At 29.9% G+C, this 24,512-nt stretch overlaps 1 protein-coding gene and 1 non-coding gene across 9 annotated transcripts; both read left to right on the top strand.

Annotated features, from left to right (window-relative positions):
- Positions 1–3,119: 3,119 nt before the first annotated feature.
- LOC122630959 (orexin receptor type 1-like) lies at positions 3,120–24,468 on the top strand. 8 transcript variants are annotated; one of them, XM_043816055.1, is made up of 10 exons: positions 3,121–3,536; positions 5,696–6,053; positions 6,145–6,274; positions 6,715–7,401; positions 19,840–19,987; positions 20,229–20,447; positions 20,657–20,816; positions 21,061–21,173; positions 22,795–23,070; positions 23,712–23,850. In XM_043816055.1, exons 4-9 carry the CDS (start codon positions 6,958–6,960, stop codon positions 23,067–23,069), a joined length of 1,359 nt encoding a protein of 452 aa, XP_043671990.1. In that variant the 5' UTR covers positions 3,121–3,536; positions 5,696–6,053; positions 6,145–6,274; positions 6,715–6,957; the 3' UTR covers position 23,070; positions 23,712–23,850. The 8 variants fall into 8 exon arrangements, with proteins under 8 accessions (XP_043671991.1, XP_043671993.1, XP_043671995.1 ...); XM_043816061.1 differs by having other exon boundaries at positions 3,188–3,227; positions 3,362–3,536; positions 22,795–23,854; XM_043816056.1 differs by having other exon boundaries at positions 3,120–3,492; positions 22,795–23,854.
- Positions 8,811–8,945, top strand: LOC122631410. The gene has a single exon (XR_006327701.1). It is a non-coding gene; the product is annotated as a U11 spliceosomal RNA (small nuclear RNA).
- Positions 24,469–24,512: the final 44 nt, after the last annotated feature.

Below are 24,512 nucleotides of genomic sequence, written 5' to 3'. Positions count from 1 at the left end.
AGTACTCGTTTTTATTCAGGCCAGTCGTATAAACAATGACGAAGAAACAAGGTTCGAAGGACTTCGATGGGAGATAAACAATTAGTCAGCCGTTGTATTTTAAGCAGTAAACATCGCAGCTCTCTTATTCCGTATTCGTATTAATAATCGAACACCGATAATTTGTAATAATTTGCCATTTCGTAGTAATCTGCTTTTTTAACGTGCTTATTGAAGAGACTAGAATTTTTATAAGACAATTATTAATTAGTAAAAATATTTGTAAATGTTGCGTAAACACGTTTTCAGCATTATTGCCGATTGGAGAGTAGTTAGTAAAGAAAATGAAAATTGAGTTATCCGCTGTTGAATAAAATGTTATATTCTCAATCGATATTCTTACCATTTATCGGTAATATAGCGAATTAAAAATACAAGCTGTCTATTTTATACAGTTATATCATAATACGGTATAATAGCAAAAAAAAGATGCTAAGTGTCAATATCATAAATTATTCATAGTTCTCGAGATATATTAGCGCGAAAAAGTTTTAGATTTTAATAAAACTTTAGAATTGAAACGAAGAATATTATTGTATATGTAACTTAATAGCAAACAATTGAACGAGTAGATGTCCAATATTATTTTTACATATAGATATACACATACATCAGATCGTATATTTTTGAACAACATCTAGTATTCCATAGCAGTTTGCTCTGATCATATTAATCATGACGTTTGCACGACTTCTATTTCCATATAGTCGATGCGCTACCTTTTGTAAACAGAACGATCCATCATTCATAACTTTCGTGCACACACGCAACCGCTATTGCGCTTGAACTTTACCATTAAAATAATGTTTATTCACTTTTTATATGTACATTTTATGCAAAAGACGAAAAACTTATAAACAGTTATTCCGTTCTTAATGAAATTATACGGGGATTGTGTTTGATAAGTTTTTTTTGAAGAAAAAAAGAAAGAAGAAAAAAATTTCAACGCTACGTTTACCAAGCAGTTAAGATGTGACCAGTTTCAAGTCGTTTATTCAAACTTCTACTACAAGGTATTATTATTTTTCTTCTGTTATATAAATTTATCAATTTTTTCTTTTGAAACATATATACGAGATATATTTTAATATGCCGAAATAATTGTTAATAGTTGTAATGTTAAATCTGGAAAATAGAGCGATGAGAATTCGTAAGAATGCGAATTTTATTGAATTATCGAATCGGATCTGAAGAGCCCTTTTTTTTAAAAGAATAAATTTTTTCAATGATCATACAAATTTTTGAAGATCAAGTGAAAAATCGAATATCATTAATTCATTGTATCAGTTTAAAAGATAATGCAAAATTAAATGTATTTCTGTTAATCGTTTTATTTTATAAATTGAGGAAAAACTTTTATTAACGGCTATCCCGTTCTCGATGAAATATAGTTCTGTCTTTAAATTATTTTCTTTTAAAAAAGGACTTTAAATACCTAAAGAAAATATAAAGTGATCAAAATTTAAATGTACAGATTTATTATTGAATTACAAATACGGAGTCTGAGAAGCTTCTTCAAAAGGATTTATTTTTAAGTCGTTATACAAATTCTTTAGGATGAACTAATTTCTATATCCGTTTAAAAGATCACATTAAATTAAGAATATTCCGAGTAAATAATTATCGACGGATTAAACTGATTACAAAATGATTTCAATTTTTCACATTTGCATGATGTAGTACTTAATACGCTGTGTCAGACAGATTTATGTATTTATGTATATCCCTTTCTAATTTATCATCGTTTAATATTAAATAACCGATTTAATGCCGATAACTATATCAAAAGTGTAAGGTGGACCTCTTTGTCAAAGGAAGGCTAGTTGAGGATGACTTTACAATGATAAGGTAAAGTTACAATAATGGGGCGGTTATCAGAAAAGATTTTCTTGCGTGAAAGGTTTATAAAGCTGGGAATGATTGATAGATCGGTTTCTTATCGTGAGTGACAGAAAGAAAAAGGACAGTTTTTTAAGGAGCCAAAAGAAACGAAAATAAATAAAGCTGACACAGCGCCGTATTGGTAAGTTTTATTACTTTGATAAAAGAATAATTATTATACCTTTTTATTATTTACGTACTAAACTGATAAGGTTTAAAAGTTTAAATCTCATTGTTTCAATTACTAATTGTTTTAATTATTCAAGAATTATTAATTGTAATAATTATTAGAGAATGTTTGCAATTTTTTATTTATTTATTTATTTATTTATTCTTCATTTTTTTTTAATTTACGGCAATAAAAAGAATTCTTTATTTCTTATCGTGTAAAGAATTTCTACGTACGTATATATTGATCCTTGAGAAGGTACATATATACAAGTGCAAGAATTAATTACTCTGAGCGGTAATTACATTTATTATGCATCTTTTTGAATTTTTGAAATCCTTAAAAAAGAAGGATGAAAAGAAGAAAGAGAGAAGAAGAAAGACTAGCAGAGACCTAGAAAAAGAGTAAGCAATTCTTGCAATTCATGGATGTTAAATATTCAGAAATTCATTTTTTCTGTTTTCTCGTGACATATGCTTTCTTATTTATATATATTTTCAATTTCATCCACCTTTTATATTTTCTATTTTTTTTTATTTGCAAAAAATTAGTTCAACAAATTTTTTTCTTACTTATTTACAAAGATCTGTATAATTTGCGTCGTTCTTGCGCGGTATAAGAGATAATAAAAAAGAGAATGAAAGAGAGAAAAAAAGAGAGAGAGAGAGCGAGCGAGCGAGAAAAAGGTTTCTAAAAAAAAAAAAAAAAAAAGAAAAAGAAAAAAAAAAGAAAAGAAGCCGTAGTGAAATGTTTGAAAATGTCAAAAAAAAAAAGGAAAAAAGAAGAAAAATGTTTCAACTGCGCAACTACTTCAAAGATATTTTATCGCTGTAAAACAAATCTGCAAACGAGAATAGTGAGGTCGGAGAAAAAAAAAGGACATGAGGTTGTATCGTATAAGGTAACGAAAAAGATATATAGGTATATATATGTATGTATGTGTGTGTGAACTATGAACGAGAGATATTTCGAGTTTATCAGAGCCGAGAAATCGAGGTTCCTTGAAGCGAATAACGCACGGAGACGGCGTGGCTCGCGAATGGTGTATACCTACGTGCTCGTCAAAACGACGGTAACCTCAGTTTCGCATAGTCCGTCGTCGCGTTCGCGTCTCTTCCTGTCTTTTCTTCTATTATATGTGAGAGAAATTTGTTTTTTTATTTTAGGAAGAAAGTTATGAATTCATAATTCAAAGAGACATAAAAGAAATATTTAGAATCAGCTAAATTTTCTGAAAGAATTTTGTTAATTTTGATTATTTATTATTTTTAGTCGTTGTTTTTATGCATGAAAAGAATCAACGAACGGGTTCGGAATTTCGTAAAAATTGTTGAAGTGTACGTGGTGGACAAGTAGAGAAAGTTTGATTTGTTGTTAAATTATGAGGAGTCATCGGCGAACAAGTATTTGATAACACACACATATATGCACGCACATACACATGTATGTATATATCTATGTATCTATGTATGTATGTGCGTATGTATGTATGTATGTATGTATGTATGTATGTTAGTGTGTGGGTATATACATGGTTTAGAAAAAATTATGAGATATGATCGGAAAACAAGTTGACAATTTTATTTTAAAGAAACGTGATGAAAAGTAATTAGCAGTAGAAGCGATAGAAATGAGAAGTAAATTATGAGACGTTTGTAGAAGGATTTTTGAAATAAGCTAGGACATTCATTGACGTGCGAGTAATGACGAAGAACTTCGTAATTACAAATAATATAAAGCAAAAAAAAAAAAAAAGAAGGAGAAGTAAACAGAAAAGTTGTCCGAACGTATTTCGTGTCATTGGAAATTAGAAGAAAGGAACGCTCATTTTTTCTCTTTCTTTAGGAAAATTTTTCAAGTTTAATAATTAAAAAGCTCTTATGAATATTTCAAAAGTCTACTCGTCGTAATTAGAACTTTTGTATGAATTCGTTCTTTAGTCGTGAAAAGAGTAATTCCGGCGCGTCTTTAATAGTATTTCCGTGAATAATTAAATTAAAAAAACAAAAAGAAGAACGAATCGAGATACGAATATTTCTCAAAACGTAATTATATTAAAATTTGCTTTTAATTTAAGATTCAATCGATTTGATATTACAAGAAAGATGTTTCACATTTTTCATAAGTTTATTATTTCTTTGTAAAAACTGATAATTCTTCAACCAACATTAAACAAGAAGAAACAAGTTATTGCATTCTCTGGTATCGACGTTTTAACGATCACTTGGAAAAGTTAATTCAATATTTAACGTCAAAGTTTTTTTTTTTCTTTTAAACGAGAATGGACGAAGCTAGAACGCACACGGAGCTTTTTGCTTTCGCTGATGCGTATAACGGCGTAGATTGTAAAGGATATTTATTTTCTAATTAGATTTAATACGCTCACACTATTGCTCTTGAAAAGCGTTAACTCATTCGGAGATATAGTTGGTGAAAGAGAGAGAGAGAGAGAGAGAGAGAGAGAGAGAGCGAGAGAGAGAGAGAGATGGGCACGTAAGCGTATAGTATCATTTGTATATTCCACGAAAAACAAGTATCTCTGTATCGTCAGCATAATAGAATGTACCATAACTAAAACAAGATTAAGCTAATCCAGAACCATTGGTATTTTTCATTGGTCAACAAATTTTTGTCGGAATTTTTCTGCGAAAGTATTTTTTAATGATAGTAATAATAATATTTTTCAATGTAGGATAGTAATAAATCTACTATAATAATCAAAATTATGTCGAAACTTTTTAATAAAAATTTGTTATTTAGAATGTATCACGTAGATACATTGTAAACGTAGAACTTAAAATTTCATAAAAAGTTTATTGACATTTATGAAGTAATTTAACTTGTTGTAAAAGTTACTTTTTTTTCTCAACATATATATATATATATATATATATATATTCAGTATAAAAAACTGATAGTTCTAAAAAATATAGAAAGAATACCACCTACATATGCTATTCGTTGTTTATCGCATATCATTTTTCTTTATTTTGTATGCATACCATTTTGATTAACAGGTTGCATAGGACTAGCAAAAACTTTTCGGAGTTAGTTTCGGGGAAGAACAAAAACTTCGGTAGGAAGTTAATACTTTTAAATGAGAAATAAGCGCTTGAATTGTATCACGAGACTTAACTTGTTTATGCTCGATCATTTTACAAGATCCTTTTACTACGCCTTTTGACTTTTTGATGACATCGTCATATCGCTTAATAAAATTAAATGAATAAAATAGTAATTGAATAACAGATCCGTTTAAGATCAAATTAAATGATATAAATTTGACGATATAAAATTCCGATTCGGCTAATTTATTTTTTAATTTATTCGGAAAGCACGTAACGGGATTACGAATGACTTAAGCTAATCTCGTAGGAGGAAAAAAAATTATTACCAGTATTCACCGTTACTGCAATATTAAATATTACGAAAAAAGAAATTGTTGCACTTTTTGCATTAAAGATTTTCTTCTAGGATAAGATATACGTATTTATTGGTTTGGTCAATGATTAATATTGAAATTTTTAATGCAGCGTGAGCCAAAAGTTTCTAGGTGGACTAAAAAACTTTTTAAACGATTTTAAAAATCAATTACGCTTCTTTCAGAGCTTTTAAAGTTAATTAAATAAGATTAAAAATTCTGACATTTCAATCTTGGGCAAGTCCAACGATAGATATAAAAATTCGAAGTAAAATATATTTACGGACGATAGCGTCGTCTTTGTACTTAAATACGAAGAGAATACCTAGGACGGTCTTTAATGTTCAATTGAACGAATTATCACGAAGTAACGGTGTACGTGCTTAATTCAATTTATATACTCGATCCGAACTTCGTTAATGAGACTATCGAAAGTAATCTGGTCGTGAACGGTAGTGCATCTCGTGAATCTAGTGAAAAGAGACAATTTCGTAGAAAATAAAGTGCTCGGTAAATTTAACATCTTCGAAAACGTTGAAAGAGGTAAGCCAGACGTTAACATGAAATAAATCAGAGATTAACATTTTTCAAACATGTCAGTGTAATGAAAGAAAGAAGACAAATTTTGTGTCAGGTGACTTCGACCTCAAGAAAATCGAGGAAAGATTCTGTTTACGGATGATCGCCGAAGAACGTGGCAAAACTTTTTTACGTTCCAAAACCATCACAAAATTGACATGCTGTCTGACGACATCGAAAAAAGAGTAAGTATAAAATAATGATGCATGATAAATACATCATGATAATTCATAGAATATTTTATAAAAGATTGATAGATATATATGATATATGATAGATATATCATGATATCCTATAAATAATTCCATAGAAGAATTCTGTAGGTTGATAGAATTTATTGCAAAAGGCAAAGAAAGTCCCCAAGTTTTAATTTTACACGCGTGTTTTTATTCACAACACGAATAAAAATAATAAATGTGCAAAAGAAAAAGAAAAAGAAAAAGGTAACAATAAGTCAGTATAACAAAAATAAATAGAAATTATATTAGTGTTATGGCTTAAGTTAATTTGCAAAATATAATTACGAGTACCACCAACCTGGACATCTTCATATCCGTAATTCGTAACATATATATGTACATTTATACTTGACTCTTGAGTTCACGTTCTCATATTCGATTTATAGCACACGAGGGACTCCACCAATATATATACTTCATTCGAGAAGAAGACGTAAGCGTCGAGATAAACGCTGGTTGGTTCACTTACTTTTTCGATCTATAAGGCTACTCTTCGGTAATGTACCAGTTTGTGTGTAATATTTCGAACTTTGAAAGAATAACTTATTCGAACGACCACGTATCTACTTGTTAAGAAGGATACATATTAAAAAAAAGAAAAGAAAGACAATATTAATATCGCAAGAAAAATGAATCGTTTACAAGTGTTCGTTCTCATGTGTTCTCTATTTTCTGTGCCGTTTTTAACGGAGACCACGGATGAATCGGAATACATTTCGTTAACAGAAAATTTGAATTTTGTGAGTATGAACAATTGTACAAATGACGCTTGCATACCGGACGAAGAGTACCTCGAGATTATGTATGACGACATATTTCCGAACTTCACCGATTGGGTCATGATAAGTCTACATAGCATCATTTTCATCACTGGGCTCGTCGGTAATTCCCTAGTCTGTTTGGCAGTTTGTCGGAATCACTCAATGAAGACTGTTACTAATTACTTCATCGTTAATCTCGCTGTGGCTGATCTCCTGGTTATTCTGATATGCTTGCCGTCTAGTGTACTTTGGGATGTAACAGAGACTTGGTTCCTTGGATGGGGACTTTGCAAGACTATACCGTATCTCCAGGTAAGAGATCGATAATTAATAATTAGCATTAAAAATTAAAATTAGTATTTATCTACATTTATTTTTAATGTTAGGATCTTAGAGATCATAAACATTCGATATTTAACATAAATTTAATTGACTTACTTAAGGAATTATATATATTTAGGAAAAAGAACCGTTAAAGAAAATAAACATTCGTAGTATATTCCTAGTAGTTTATGATTTCCCAGTAAGAATAAAGAATAAATGATTTATTAAGAAGCAGAAAGTGTTCGTAGAATTTTTCTGAAATCATAGGATCCATCAAATAAGATATTAACTTTAAGGAACCTAAGGAAATAGAAGTGCAAAGTAAAAGAGGATAGTATCTTTGTGAGTAGCAAGGTCAAATCGAATAAAATTCTGAAACGACCGACCGTAAAATTATGGCTTTAAACTACCTCGACGACAAAAGGCTATCCGTATATTTTCAACGGAAAAGAAAGAAAGAGAGAGATTTATTCGGCGCGTATAATCTCATTTGAAACAAATCTCTCTCGTTCAACGATATCTCTTCTCGCAGTTTTTTCTCTTTTTTTTCTTTTTATCTTTTTTTTCCTCCTTTCTTTTATTTTCATTTAAAGAACGCAGGTACTGTCAGCGCCCATGATACCTTGTTGGTGTCACGTGACTTCGTATAAGAGTCACGTGGTTCATTAACAAACCACATCGCAGAATTAAAACATTCGCAAATATAATAATAATAACAATAATATATGTACATATTATATATGTACATATATTATATGATATCAAAGATTGATACATCATTAATATTGAAAAGAACCGAGGGAATATTTGAGATATTTGATAAAGGAAGAGATAAATTTACTTGCATAATTAAAACGGTCTGAACGAAAATTCTTTACCAAGCAGTATCACCGACGTGCACTGTATTACCAATTCTTTGTTCAACACGTTCGTTCTTCGCGCATTGTTTTAACTTGCATGTAGGTATTGCAGGTCGCACACATTATACGTATATATACATCCGTGTTATGTGAACATTTCTAGTTCTACGTTGTGGAGAATTATTCAAAAATTTCACTGTCAGTGGATAAATTGTTATATGTAGGAAACACGTGCGAATTTATAATATCGTCGTTAATCGATAATTATGGATCACAATTCAAATTTGATATTATCGTAAATACGTAAATTGAAGGTATACAATGAATTAGTTCTTAAACATATTACATGCAATATTTAAAGTAAATAATTTAACTTTTCAGAATTCGCGCCAGTACTGTGCGACGTATTTCTATTGGCTAGTATATTATTTAGTTCGATATCGGATCGACAGATGGCTTGATATGTTAATACTCTTTCTCGCTTGCAATTCCACGGTTAGAATTATATATAAAGTTTCACGCTGCAAATGTCTGACTAAAAAGGGTGTTCGCTACTTCAATAGCGCGATTCCTGTCTGTTGACCGGCGGGGTATGGCTATCAAGACATACCCAGCACGTAATTTTTGTAAACGCGAGGTTGTTGGCTGCCATGTATAAGCACCGACACCTCCACGATCGTATTTCATAAAAAAAGAGAGAGAAAAACCAACTTGGAGGTATTTTTATAATCATTTTGTTTGCAATTCATGTTAGAAAACTATAAGCTATGCTATATCAATCACATCACATTTATAGATCACTAAAAAAGTTTATTTTTAATATCAATACTAAGCACATGAGATGATATTAATGATATAACTATCTTATATTTATAACAAATTTCTTCAAGGATTAGATTGGATTAAGAATTTAAAGGACAATTTTTTACATTATTTTGAATTATAATTAATGAACGATATATATATAACTTTATCCATTTAAAAAAATTTTTGTTTTTCGAAATTCAATCGGTTTGTCGTTTTCCTAGAATATAAAACAAAAATGTAATAATACCGACTTGCGTGCAAACTTTATCTAACACATGTTCGAGATCAAAGAGAAAGTCCATTAAAATTCGATCAGACGTCGTCATCATTTTCTTATAAAGGACTCTAAAGCATTTAACTGGAATTATGTAAGTAATTTCGTGACCTCCGCAAAGGATTCTGTGATTTATTTGTCATGAAGAACGGAACGCAATTAATGAGTTATCGGTCGTCGAAAAAATTCGCTTCTATCTCGCTGATAATAACGACATTGATTAGTACGTTTTACGTGCTACTAATTGTAAATATGACATTTTATGCGATCCTCCAGAGTATAGATTTTTAACGAAGAATGTGTTATTTCGAGCATGTAAGTACGTCGTTTTTTCCTTAAAAAAACACGGTCTTCAAACGTTCCTCTTTAACTAATTACGATAGATGATTGTAAAATATTAAATTTCTTCCATCGGAAGGATGAAAAATTAGTTTACTTGTAAAGTCGACAAGCTTGACGTTAAATAAGAACTATTATATATCGTATAAATAATAATGAAACTGAAATTATTTCCACAACTGGGATCGATTTGTAAGATTTTTCTTTTCTTTTCTTTTCTCTGTTATCGTGAGAAGTTTTCTTGTCTTTTTTTTTTTTTTCTTTTTTGAAATAAATAAAGTAATTCTAACAAATTAAAAAGAGAAAAATAGAGAAAAGAAATAAATTAAAGAAAAAAGAATCGTTCGTATAGCTACTATTTTTCTATTATCATAGTTGTATAAGAAAAATGTTAATGCGTAATGCGGAATGATTTCTTTTCTCCTATTCAAACAAATTTAGCAAACAAAAATCGAATCTTGCTCGCATTTGATATTATTCCGTTCAGTAGCTCGTAATATGTTTAGTAGGGCGAGGAAAATGTGCGTAGAATGTCAATTCGTGTTTAAGAATCGCATGCGATAATATAACAGAACGATTGTCGTACTCTCAGGGTGAATACATTACAACTAGGGCGTTGATTCAAAAGTTATTTGATTGATTTCAACGAATATGAGAGGGACGAGATCGTTTATAATGCTTCCTTGAAGGGAGATGAGAGTTAACTGCGACGCAAGATTGGATTATGTAATACCGAATTTGTAACGTTAATCTAGCGTTATATGAACTCGTTTTATTACCCATTGTTAACTTCTTGTACAAAATTACAATCGTTAGAGATTCATGTTCCCGAGAAAAATTAACCGATTTGAAAAAAATTAATCTCGTGTATAATCGATCTGATAAATAAAATTTTAAAACGTCAAACATTAAATGTATTATTAACTATTATTAATTATATGACTTTTCAACTTATAATATTATGAAAACATTCGCGTTTCTTATTATAGATCACATCTTGTTATAACGTGATTATCATGAGCCCATAAAAAATTATTTCCTACATCGTAAGGTTTCATAAAATTACAAAGAAACTATAAAGTTATATAGACTATTAAGTAAAGTTAAAATCGCGATAGTAACTTTACCTTGGGAAATTAAAGTCCCTTTTGGGGATCGACAAAGAAAATATCGAATGAGACATCGTCAGAGGTAGAGGTAATTAAATGGTGTCCAAGAGAGTCTCGGGTAAAGCTGTGATGAAGTTTGACCTGTTAGCTAGCGGAACGTCTATCGGATCAAGGCACATAAAGTCGATTGCCTGTTTAGACGTAAAACCTTCCATGTATTGGTCCTATAGGTTGTACGATGAGCACTTTCAATGGCATTGTTCACAGAAATATTATTCGACCGGTTTATCACGCTTCTGCATATGCATGCGCGCACATTGTCGCATTTAGATACAAGCTGCGCATTTCTACCCCGATTCTATCGATGTGTTTATATATGTACGTATGTATATTCAGTAAATGCGCGCGCACGCACGCACGCACTCATGTACATATGGATGGACACGCACTGTCATTGCTTACAACCTTACAATGCCTTTCATGTCGGTCATAAGTCTTGTTTCTGAACCGTGGAATCGGCGAAAGTTCCACCCTTAGGGTGTATTACGTTGAAACAATGTACTCTATCACATCACGATGCAATGCGTGACCAAAATTACATGAGTGAAACTGCATGAATTTCGAAGGTAAGAGAAAAATAAGTCATAAAAACAGATTCAGTATTGTTATGTCAGTATCACTTCTTATTTTTTCTTTTATATATATACATGTATATATATATATATATATATATATATATATATATATATAAAACAAAGCGTTTAAAATATTTCGATGTACAAATCATAGTGGAAGTATTGAAAATAACTAGGAAAGTTATTGCATTTAGTAAAAAAGTTGTCGAGCATCGCTGTCTATCGCTCTTTAAATGTGAAAAAAGGATATGCCATGAGCACGTTCACAACCAAATAAATTATATTTTATCTACGTGCATAAATGCGAAATTTGGAAATATCTAAAACTAGAAACTACGTTATATCATTGCACCAACAAAATAATGAATATTAATATACACCTACATACTCACGTATATATCGTATATAATAGAATTATGCACGAAGAATGGATTTATATAGATAACGTGTATTTTCCGAGTGATTTCCTGCGTTATTATTTGAGTTGCTATTAATCCTTTTTGTAATCCTTCTATTTATTTGTTTTTTCTTTTCCTTTTTTAGAAAACATAAATTATCGCCTCTTAGTGTAAAGTATAGCTATACATGCAAATAATAATAAATGATGCTGTACATTTTACGACCCGTACCATAAATTTTCTTTCATAATTTATATATTTTATGTAAAATAGTTTTAGAATCACGTGTTACCGACAATGCGATTATATAAAAACACAAAGGATTTGAATTTTGCTGACCACTTACGAACAGTGAGATCTCTCGCATATCTCGAATTCTTTAAAGAAAGAAGAAAGCTTGGAACGTAAATATTTAGCGATAATACGGGTTTGTCGATCGACGCATTAGAATGTTCTCAAAATATTTTTGATTATTCGTGGCGAAAATGACACTGCTAGTATTGAAAATTTCTTTACGCATCCATTGTTCGAACGTCGATAAGAATCGCTGAAATGTGAAAAAAGAGAAATAGAAAAAGAAAGGAAGAACTAAAATTCTCTGTTCGGTCATGTAATTTCAAATTCGATGTAATTTAGTGTGATTGAAGCGTAAAAATAGAACGCAGTACCAAAAACATTAATTGTAAGATAATTTTTCGAAAAAACATCTCAAACTTTTTTTCTGACTTTTATCAAAAATCATTGGAGAAAAACTTATCGATGAAAATGTCGAAAATGAAAAAGTCGAAAAAATTATAGGAAAATGTATGAAAATCTCCTCGTTGAAACGTTGAATTGAAATATTTCTATTTACCATTCCAGTAAATGCTTATGTCATGTTTCTATTCGCTGTAAACGACAAAGTATCTCGAGGAACGAAAGACGTTAGACGTGATTTGTAACATGCAACATTTGACTCTCTGCTACCTAAGCAAGAAGACAACACGATATGAGTGAATAAGAGTTCTATAATACGCCATATTTGAATTCTTCAAAGCGTTCTTGATCTTGACATATTTGAATTCTTCAAATTGTTCTTGATTGCCCGATTTGAAAACGATTTAATACTGTATTTGAAGAGTAAGGTACGTGAAACCGATATATCATCCGACTATTGGTTGTATATAGTCATATGTTTTATATATATATATATATACATATACACACACACACACACACACACACACACACACATATGAGGAAGGGTAGCTAACTCTCGGAAGTTGCAGTACACATTGGACGCTGATGTTTCATATGATTTATGGAAGTGAACATCGATAAGTTTCTAATCCTGGAAAATATTATATATATATATATGTATGTGTGTGTGTATATAGAAAGATAGATACACGCTATGTAAGATTGATAATCCATCGCTCGATTTTACTATAGTATTTCGATTTTCAAAATACCTTATATATAGAGTATATACATACATAGACAAAGCTTGAAGAGATTATCTGTAGCAAATGCATGGAACGTGTATTTTCTCGTATCTGAGACTTTTAAATCAAACTTTCAATCTTATGAAACACGAAAAGCTATGTTTCGTAAGGATTAATTTGAAATCTAACGAAGTCCTTTTCTAGTATTCTATTTTGAGAAAATGACGTTTCTATCATAGAAATTATCTTCTTTCGAAATAATAAATCTAATCTTCTTCGAGAATATTCTAAATATAGAGCTTATCGAACATGCATTACAGTGATATATGTATATTTGCAAGATGTGGTCGATCGGCCTAATGACGAAAGAAATGTCACATGTTAGTATCTATATTTTACTGAACGAAATCGATCCAGTAACCACTCAGAAAAACGAAATAATATTTCACGAGGAATAAAACTATCTCTTAGCTTGATCTGCCGGGATATAAATTTTTCACGGTAACCTCGTGTGAATGTCTCCATGGCCTTGTGGTTTTTAGCGAATGAAACATTTTCCTAATTGCTTAATTCGTCAACACTAATTTAAGTTGCTTGTCATATATAATGCTTGTCATATGGTATAATTCGAGATTCTTCAACTGCTTTATTTGACTCATATTTTTATGGTATTTTAATATTTGTATATTTTTATATTTATGAATGATAAATATGTAAGTAGCTACTGTTTGTAATGTACAACGTAAATATGAACAGTAGGTACATGTCTTATTTTTTCAAAAAATCCAGATATTTTATATCCAGACAACATTAAATGATCATGATGGAATCGTTCATTACCCAAGTCCGTGATGTTCAAAAATTTTTTTTCAGGACTCACAAAGTACTGTCATTATTTTTCCAGTAGAAATATTTACTTGATATATGATTCGTTTTCGATATTTGGTCGATCTTAATTAGATCAATTTAATTGATATAAGAGCTGAAAATCATATAACAATGGTTTTATTTTAATTCATTAAAATTTATTCCACATAACAAATTTTGATTATGTAACTTTTGACATGTAAGGAGATAATAGGTTTTGGTGTTAGCTATGCATTCGTTCTGGTGTTCAAATATTTGTAGTGTCAACATAATGTAGAATATCTTATATTTGAAACGATATGACCACATATTCTCCGATTCTATTGTTTTTATAAAGAAATGTTTCAAATAAAGGTTTTGAAGGGGATACGTAATATTGAAGCGATTTTATAGAGTGCACTGTTGTCAAGACACTGAAGCCATAAAAAATTTTTTTTTTATTTGGAAATCGATATTTTATGTCGAATAAAAGTCGTAGAGTTATAGAACATCGATACGAATTCAAGGAGTACCAATACTCGATATTTCATCGAGTTACAGCACCTTAAAGTTTAACAAACTGTATAACTGTGTAAGAGATTACTATATAAAAATAAGACATAGAATTTTAGAAAAATATTAGTTATATTGAAATAACAGTGTACTGAATGTAATAGTTTTTGTTACAATGAAATGTGATGATGGATATAACAGATTTTGGCATTGTTCAGTGATTTATAACCGAACTTAACTTCCAATTGTCTTTTTTTTATGATAAAAAATATGTTTTTTCGCATTCTAAAGATGTATATAATTTCATCTAATCTAATAGATGCCAACAAAAATTTCTATTTTCATTTTTGATGTAGGTAAAGACTTTAGGAAATGGACTTATAAAATTAGTCGTATAAAAAAGAATTGAACCATGAGAGAAGAGAAAAGAAAAGAAAAGAGGAAAAAAAGAAAAAGAACTAAAGTCGTACAAAGAAAAAAAGAGAACTTCATCGACGATCGAAAAAGATTGTAAAGTAAATAAAAGCAAAAAGTTCCGCCATATTGGAAAGTCTTGCAACGTTATTGGTCGAGGAAGAAATTAAGAGTCTCACCTACTCCACTAAGCTTTTTCGTCGTCAAAGAGAGAACACCCATTATCCTGCAATTTTTTTTCTTCTTCTCTTAAACTCTTTAATTTAATTAAGATCGAACGGATCAGAATGACGTACAATTACAATGTTATTAGATAGATTCTATATCTTTCTATTGACACTATAGGAATAAAGAAATATACGTACATCTATTTAAATTTGTAATTTGTATGATTTCTTTATTATTTTACACAAATGTAGTAATATTAATTGATTGTGAGGTAATTAAAAAAAAAAAGTAAAAGAAGAAGAAAAAAAACGTGGGACATCGCGTTTATATAATCGAACGAATTCATCATCGTTTATGATTGTAAATTAAGATCGTCGAACGCGTAACAGCTGTTAGAAAGTACTTGCGAAGCTTAAACCACTTTTACGTGGTAATCGAAGTAAAAAAAAAAAAAAAGAAAAGAAAAAAGATAACAGAACGTGGAAGAGAAATTCAATTATCGCGTATTCTTTCTCAAACTAGATATTTTTTATTTTATCCAATTTTATATATGTATATATATATATATAAGCTATAATAGTTAGGTATATCTGCGATGAAATAAAACGGAATAATCGTAATATAATAATAATAAGTTAAAATCTAAGAGATAGATATTTATCGATGAATTATTGTCAATTTATTGATAATTTATCAATGATTTATCAACGATTTATCAATTAATAAAATTACTTATTACATTCGTACGATCAATAATATCTATATATAGATTCATGTCTGTTATGTTAGGTAGTATCTTCAATTAATCGATTATCGATTACTCAACCATCATACGGATCAATTATCCTCATAAAGGAATGGCGCGAGTTCGTTTTGTATAGATTCGGTATATCTTTGTCCCTGATAGTAATGGATGGAAGTACCTGCGTATAAGGTTCGACGGAGATTCTCTGAGGTTATTAATCACTTTATTCTCCACATGCTACGAATTTCAAAACCGTAGTTTCCTGAAACAACTATGACACGCAAATTATGCAAACGAAATCATGCAATGCAAACGGACTTCATCGAGTGTATGTACACATGGACATGCATATTATGTTTAATTAATGGCTATGGAAATTCAAGAAACAACGGGTACATCGTATTTATTTAAGAAAAAGAATAATAATAATAAAATTTAGAACAATGAAATTTAGAAATCAACTCGACTAGATTTAATCAAGTAAAGGTATTCTCATACATTTTACATTTCATTATATTTACCAACCAGTATCTTCGTATACATGTTCACATTTATATACGTGTACACTTAGTTGTATATCTACGTACATACGTAATTCGATTTATCGATTTCTTTAAAAGCGTTTAGAAAAAAAAATGTTTACGACCGAGTTCGAGAGGAGCTCTCATTTCAACGCGATCGATGACATTATCCGAGTGTATATGTATTTTTCCGATAGAAAATTTTACACGAATTTATAATAATTATTATCATTGCGGATTCGAAATTTCAATGAAAAAAAAATGTTAAAAAGAAGTAAAAAAAAAAAAGAAAAGGAAAGAAAAAAGAAACGAATCATCAGATTTTGATCACTCAATTTGGATCGACTAACGTCATATTTGCGAGTGCGTATGGTAGATAACTCTGATTTAATTGAAACGTGCTTCACAACGTGTACGATAACAAACACTCGCAAAAATGTTCCATGTTGAATTTCCCTCTCTAGAGAGATATAACAAAGTTAAAAAAAATAAATAACTGGCAGAAAACAACACAGTTGACTACGTGTGAAATGTACAAAGCAGAAAAACATGGCATTAGCTGTCTCCCTTCCCAGAACACACGAGAACCTCTAAAGAACGTGATAAATTGTTATTTTAAAACATTCTACATACTTCACAATCTCGTTCTTAATCTTTTTCTTTTAATCGAAGAAAAGAAAACGATAGGAATCATCAATTCTTTTTTCTTTTTCTTTCTTTCTCTCTTTCTGTTTGCCTTTTTTGCATCTCAATCTATTTTTCTTTTCTACTTTTCAAAAGAAAAAAAAAAAAAAAAAAGAAAAAGAAAACGTCACAAACACTAGAAATAACTTCTTTGAAATTTTCTCCCAATTTCCTTTATCCGCACTGAACACCTGTTTCCACGAGGAAACATGGGATGGCTTCAATAATCAAGTTTCGAAGTAGAAAATTGAATGACCCATACCATATACGAGGTTTTACAATTCAATCAGATTACTTTATTCCTTAACATTTATTTCGGTCGTTCAATAAAAGAATTTATTCTAAAAAATGTATTCGAGTTCTAGAAAATTCTTTTTTTTTTTCTATATTTAAATATAATGGAAGACCATACAAGTCACCATTGTAAAGAAAAAAAAGAAAAGGAAGAAAAAGAAAAAAAGGGAAGTTTGCATTTGAATGGCATCAGTTTGAATTCTTTTCCAACATTTTCATTAAAATTATCATGTACGATAAGAAATGTGATCTTAAGTGGTATCTCGTCCTAGTTACGTTCCAAGATCGAATAAATACTCGAGTTGACATTTAGTCCTTCGATTTTATCAATCAAGAATTTTTACGAAGAACGATTTTGACGATTTTAAAAATAACGAAAAAATACGAAAATACGCAAATTAAAAAAATCTTATTAAGACATCGTTTGTATCGGTAAAAAATAATCCAAATAGTTCTATTGTATTTTATTGAACAAAATCTTCTACGAATAAAATAAAATAGAAGGGAAAGAATTCGATAAAGAGAAAAACGTATTCGAGCTCTCTGCGTTTCCAGAATCGTAATCTTGGAGTTAACGACTGTCTCGAAAGTCGTATAGATTTTCTGAATGTTTTTTGTACCCATTAGAATGCAGAGTGTTCTCTGAAGATCGATAGCAAGGATACGTATAACAGCAATCTCGGAATTGCCACTCCTTAGTTCTCTAACTGATTCTTAATCAAATGAAATTTTTTCCTCTTTTAAAGGGATACCTAAGTAAGTTTCTTATATTTCAACACATTTTTCAGATTTATTTTCTATTACTTGATTGTTATCTATCGTTATTTAATATAAACGATATAAATTATTATTATATATATGTATTTATTTTATTATTATTATTCAAATTATATATATATATATATATATATATATTTATTATTATATTCCAATAAAACGAGATGGTTCGTGTAATTAACATGAAATAATTGATTGTATTTATTGTAAATTAATTTAATTAATTATTACTGCAGTGCAATCAGAATCAGATATGACTGTTTATTCATCAATCGCTGCATAATTTACAGTAAGATGGATAGTACTGTTGGTATACGATGCACGTGTAACAATGTTATTAATTTAAACAGAACTAGATATGAAGAATGATAATACTCATTCAAATGAGAGTAATTTGTCGTAACGCTTGTGACAGGAAAATTACATATATGTATGTGTATGTTTGCGTGTGCACGTACGTCTGTGCGAACGCATGTGTATGAACATATGTAGAAGCACAGCTTTCGGCAGGTTTCGTTGCAACATAAAGCAACATAGTATGTGCAGGAAACAGTTAAGACCGCTTTTGTGTTCTATACCACAGTCGATTAAGTGGGCAAACGTGTGTCACAGCGTTTGCCAAGCTATACCAGCCACTTTCGCAAATATTCGGAGATTCGCGATTGTGGTCACATGCCATTTCTACGACGATGAAGCAAACCTTGAGATAAAGAAAATATATTAATTGATCTAATGTAGTTTCTAAATATCGTGATATTGGAATTTATACGTAGAATAAATAATACGATGAAAAATTGTTGATTTCAATATTTATTAATAATAAAAGTGAATTGGACATTTTGGATTTGTTTAAAAGCTCATAAATCAAGATCTCGTAAATCTCGATTGCAAAAATATATCGTAAGTCGAATTATATGTAATACTATTATATTATAATGTAATTGCATTATATGTAATAATGTTATAATGTTAGATAGATCATTACATATCTGTTAGTACATATATGTTAATAAATATTAAATTATTTATTGTAATATAATTACATAGTTATATAATAAAAGTTATGTTAAAACAGATTGGAAGAAATGTAACGAGATTTTTATGTAAAGAGAGTCGATGCAGAATATACATTTCTATTTTGAAAAGAAGTTCTGTTGGAATCTAGTTTCCGTGTTGAATGTATTTAAACTTTGAATCTATGCTTTTGAATGTTCAAGTAAATCGCCTCAAGCCACCCATTGTCGAGAGTTTTCTGTATAAAAGTTTCTATAAAATACAATCATTTGAAAATATTTCGTTTTTCAAAGAAATCTGAACTAGATTATTTGAGAATATCTACTTGAACTTGACGAGCTAATACTGCGGAAGAAAATGCCGCATCGCTTAGTAAACGGATGGTTATGCTAATGTAAGCAAATTACTTCTCTTTCCTTCAATTGCAAATAAGGTTCATTGCGTTCATTTTTACATCGCGTGCGTAAGTTAAACCGACCGTCACAATTTATTCCAACATCCTTTAGCCTCTTATCAGATAAAAATAGTATTATATAAGAATCCGACCAATGACGAACCAAAATAAATGATATTTAAATTTAAATCCTTTTACATTCTGTTACAGACTGTCTCGGTGAGCGTTAGCGTTTTAACATTGACATGCATATCGATAGACCGATGGTATGCTATTTGTTATCCCTTGAGATTCAGATCAACTACTAGATGGGCAAAAACAGCTATTGCTGTTATCTGGACGGTATCTTTTCTTTTTGGTAATAATTACATAATCGTTATAATATAAATTAATTAATATTATATTAATTAATAATATCAATATTATCTTAATATATTAAAGAATATCATTTTCAATATAATACTATTTTCGAAACATTAACATTTTACACATTAATATTAACATATTAATATTAAATAAACTTTATATACTATTATATATTGATATATATATATATTAATAATATAATAATACAATAAATCAATACGTATTTCATACAGATATTCCAGATATACTAGTACTCCATACGGTACCATCCGAAAGTAAAGTAAAGACGATACTCTATACTCAATGCAAATCTTCTTTAAGTCATGAAAAACAAACTATATTTTGGGCGATAAAGTTAACCTTTTTATACATCGTTCCATTAATTTTCATGACTTTAACTTACTGGCAAATAGTACATGTTCTTTGGCGTAGCGATATTCCTGGACACAATCGTGAGTAAAAAACAATATTCCATGTATTCTTATTTCATTATATGTACAGATAGAAAATATTATACAGAATTTATTAAGTAGTATAAGATGTTAAATATATCTATATATTATATTTTCACGAAAATGTGAATTAAAATAATATGATCGGTCACGTGGCCTAGACTTACAAAAATAAATTTTACTATACATATGTATGTTATATGTTACAGTTACTAGTAGAGCCTGTCAGATAGGTGAGACACGTTCTACCGGTGCTGGAAACCCTGAGGGTCAATTGAGATCTCGACGAAAAGCAGCAAAGATGTTGATAGCCATAGTTGTCACATTCGCCATTTGTTACTTTCCAGTACATCTTTTCTCGATCTTAAAGTATGTTGAGACAAACAAAAAAAGAAAGAAAAAAAGAAAGAGAGAGAGAGAGAGAGAGAGAGAGAGAGATAGGGAGATAGACAAATAGAAAGAAAAACTGAGAAATCGTGAAACTCTCGTTGAATCGTAAAACGATATCGTTGAAAATATCGTATATTTCGAAAATTAGACAAAAAGCTCGCATTTTAAGCGAATCCATAGATCGAAAAATTTTTTAATATATTCTCGAATTTATTTTTTGCAGATATACCATGCTTTTACCGTCCGGCGAATGGTCGATTAAAGTGAGCTTGTTCGTTCATTGGCTTTGTTACGTCAACAGCGCAGCAAATCCTTTGATTTACAATTTTATGAGCGGTAATTAAACAATATTATTAATTAAAACTTTTTAAACAATGAATGTTCTCTTGGTTAAACAAAACTACTAATTCTGATAAACGCGAAATTTATTATATACGTTTAATATACTTATACGATATTATATACATACATATATAATATATATATAAAGCGTAATTCAATAGAAGTACACCATCGCTTGTTTAAACAGGAAATCTCGTGACCCGCAAAAATAATGAATTTCTCTGAGTGGATCCTCTTTATAAGATAAAATATAGATTCCCCTACGGTGTCGTCTTTAATTGGCATTTTTTCTTACCACGATATCCGAGTATATTTCCTTAATGAAAGATATCGATGACCTCGTAAGACAATTTCTTATTAAAGGGGATGTACGCGAATACTTCTTGCTACAACATGATACATAGGAAAAGATAGAGCTCGATTTGATCATTTAGGTCATCGAATTTCCATTTGCTTGAGATGAAAGAAAAAATACAAAAAAGAAAAAAGAGAACATATCATTAAGTCTATATTACTATTATTGTATAATATAAATCATAAAAAAATACGGAAGAGGGAAAGATGAAAAACTTTATTCGTATCTCTCATTGAATTTCATTTTTATTTCGCGAATAAATCGGAATTATCGATTGAAAATTGATCTCATCGATATCGAAGACTATACTCTTTCACAGTTTTATCTTCGATTCGTAACTGTTGCTATACATCTGATCTCTCGTAATTATTAATTTATTTTGACTTAATTCTTAAATATGAAAATGAATTTTGACTCGGATATATCCACTGGAAGATTAAACTTTTCAATTTGTCTCAAACATTAATTGAAATAGTTTCATTAGGAATATTGTATATCTGTTGTTATCGAATAACGATCGGATTATATTACGTGGATAAGACAAGGCATTTTTATGAGATTATCCCTAATGAAAGTGCATATAGATTAATGGAAAGTCTCGATACCTCTCTTTAATTCAGTTTTTATATCTTCATCCCATTGTTGCGACGGATATTTTTACAATATTCACGAACTTTTATTTGGTGAATATGTTTGAGTTACCCTTCGTCGCTTCTATATAGAAACAACTCAACCCCTGAATAAATTATGATTCTTATTTACAATCTTGGGTTCTACACTCACATGAAAATATCCTCTTTTTTTGTATTTTTTTTTCTTTTTTTTTGGAAGTTAGTGAATCACCAGATGTATTCTTAATAAGTTGCGATGTGTGTTTCAAGTTGCGATCCGTGTTTTTCCATATTTTATATTTCGTAATAAAAAAGAAGACCCTCTTTTACGATGATCTCGATATTACCAGATCCAAGATACCTTTTATATAGGATATTGATCCTCACTGATATAATATTTTTATTTTTAATGAAATATTATTATATATTGACATATAAATATAGAAATAGAAATAAAATCGTACCTTTCAGTGTTCAAAAATTATTAAAACATTTTAATCGTAAACTTGTTCCCTTGTCAAAGAAATCGAATCGAAGATCAAAATTATTTGTCCGAGACAATTAAAAAAAATAATAATAATAAATAAATAAATGAAAAAAAAAAGGAAAAAAGAAAGATGCCAGGAGATGTTTTAATTGTACTTTATAGGTAAGTTCCGGCACGAATTTCGACGTACTTTTCGAGATTGTACTCCTGTGAGCAATGCGAATGGTCGCCATACGACCCATCGGCTCAGCAACTACGCTTATAGAATGGGTAATGGCTACCATTCTACGCTCCGATGTTGTCGTGATCCTTTTGTGTCCTCCATAAAACGGCCGTCCTGTACAAAGAAATCTATAGACATCACGATGGAAACGAATCTCGGTGGAACGGATCACAAAACGGCGAACAGTTCCAGCCGCGAAGTCGATTATGCTTAGGGTGAGCTATATGCATGATTCTAGTAGTTATTGGCCCATTTCGATAAGATAGAGAATGATCTTTATATATAATAATGAGATCGTAGTTCTTTTATAGTTTTATAGCCATGTAGCATGTAATATCCGTGTAAACGGAATGTATAATGTACATATATATTTTCTTCATTTTCTACATACATTTTATAAACACTGCGATGATAAAAATTATATAAATAATATTTAAATTATTATTTATATACAAATTGTTATAATATATATCTCTCTTTTTTTTTAATGTTATAATATCTTTACAATGAATATAAAAACTAGATATGTATGTGTTTGGGTGTGTTAAAAAAATCTACATATATGTACATATACATGCATTAGTTGCGTATAGATAAGTTGTATTTTGTAAAAGTTACCTTAGCTAAGTAGTTAGAGCATTTCAGTTATTGGCACATAGTAAAGCATTAATTATCATATTAATAATAAATGGCCAATAACTATGTACATCAATATTATTGCACATATAGCTTACCCTTAGGCTATCGGTATATGCTGGATTTGTTTAGATATAAACATATTCTTAGAGTTCAAATTTTCGTGTTAGAATTATCTCTCCTGATTAATAAAACGTAATTCGCAGTTCTTCTGTTATAGGTAAATTTCGGAGACAATTCAAACGCGCCTTTCCTTGCTTCAAGAAACGCAAAAATCGAGCTCGAACGACTCGCATCGCTAATATCACGAATTATTTCGCAGCAAGATCTCGTGCAACAATAAAGTCGATACAGACTACAACCAATAGTAATAATAATGTTCAACGAAATACAGAGATCATACCACTGAGCGGATTCGCGATTACTGAGCCACGTCCAAACGGTAAATCAGAATAAATTCAAATAAGTGATTATTATGGTTGAAGCAGGAAACGAATGAGCTACACTTTCAGATGTAATTTTTGAAACATTATTAACTCAATACTCATTGACATGATAAATGTATACGGGGTGTTCCTTAATTCACTATATCATGAATTATGATATACCCTGTATAAATTATTTTCTTTTCAATTCAAATGTAATCCCGGATAATATCAAATTCGACGAAGTTTAAACGCTTTATTTTTATTTGCATTTTGTATATTGCTCATCTTAATATTATTATATGCACACACGCACGATAATTATTATCATTATCATCGTCATTGTTCACCGTCTTCATCACCATCATCATCATCATCATCAACATCATCATTGACATAATACATTGACGCTTCGTGCGAAACTTGTATTAAATCCGTCGATATTAATTAAACATGAAAATTTTAAAATTATATACACGTATACGTATGTATTTAGCAACAAAAGTTGAGAAGCTTTAACGTAATTGATAATAAAAGAATAAGTCATCAAAACTGTATTGTTATTTTGTAAACGTTAAACGCATTTAAAATAAACG

This window comes from Vespula pensylvanica, chromosome 8 (assembly GCF_014466175.1).
Source record: "Vespula pensylvanica isolate Volc-1 chromosome 8, ASM1446617v1, whole genome shotgun sequence".
NCBI lineage: Eukaryota > Metazoa > Arthropoda > Insecta > Hymenoptera > Vespidae > Vespula > Vespula pensylvanica.
Note: the sequence above shows the minus strand (reverse complement) of the source record. Positions and strands in the feature narration are given on the sequence as shown.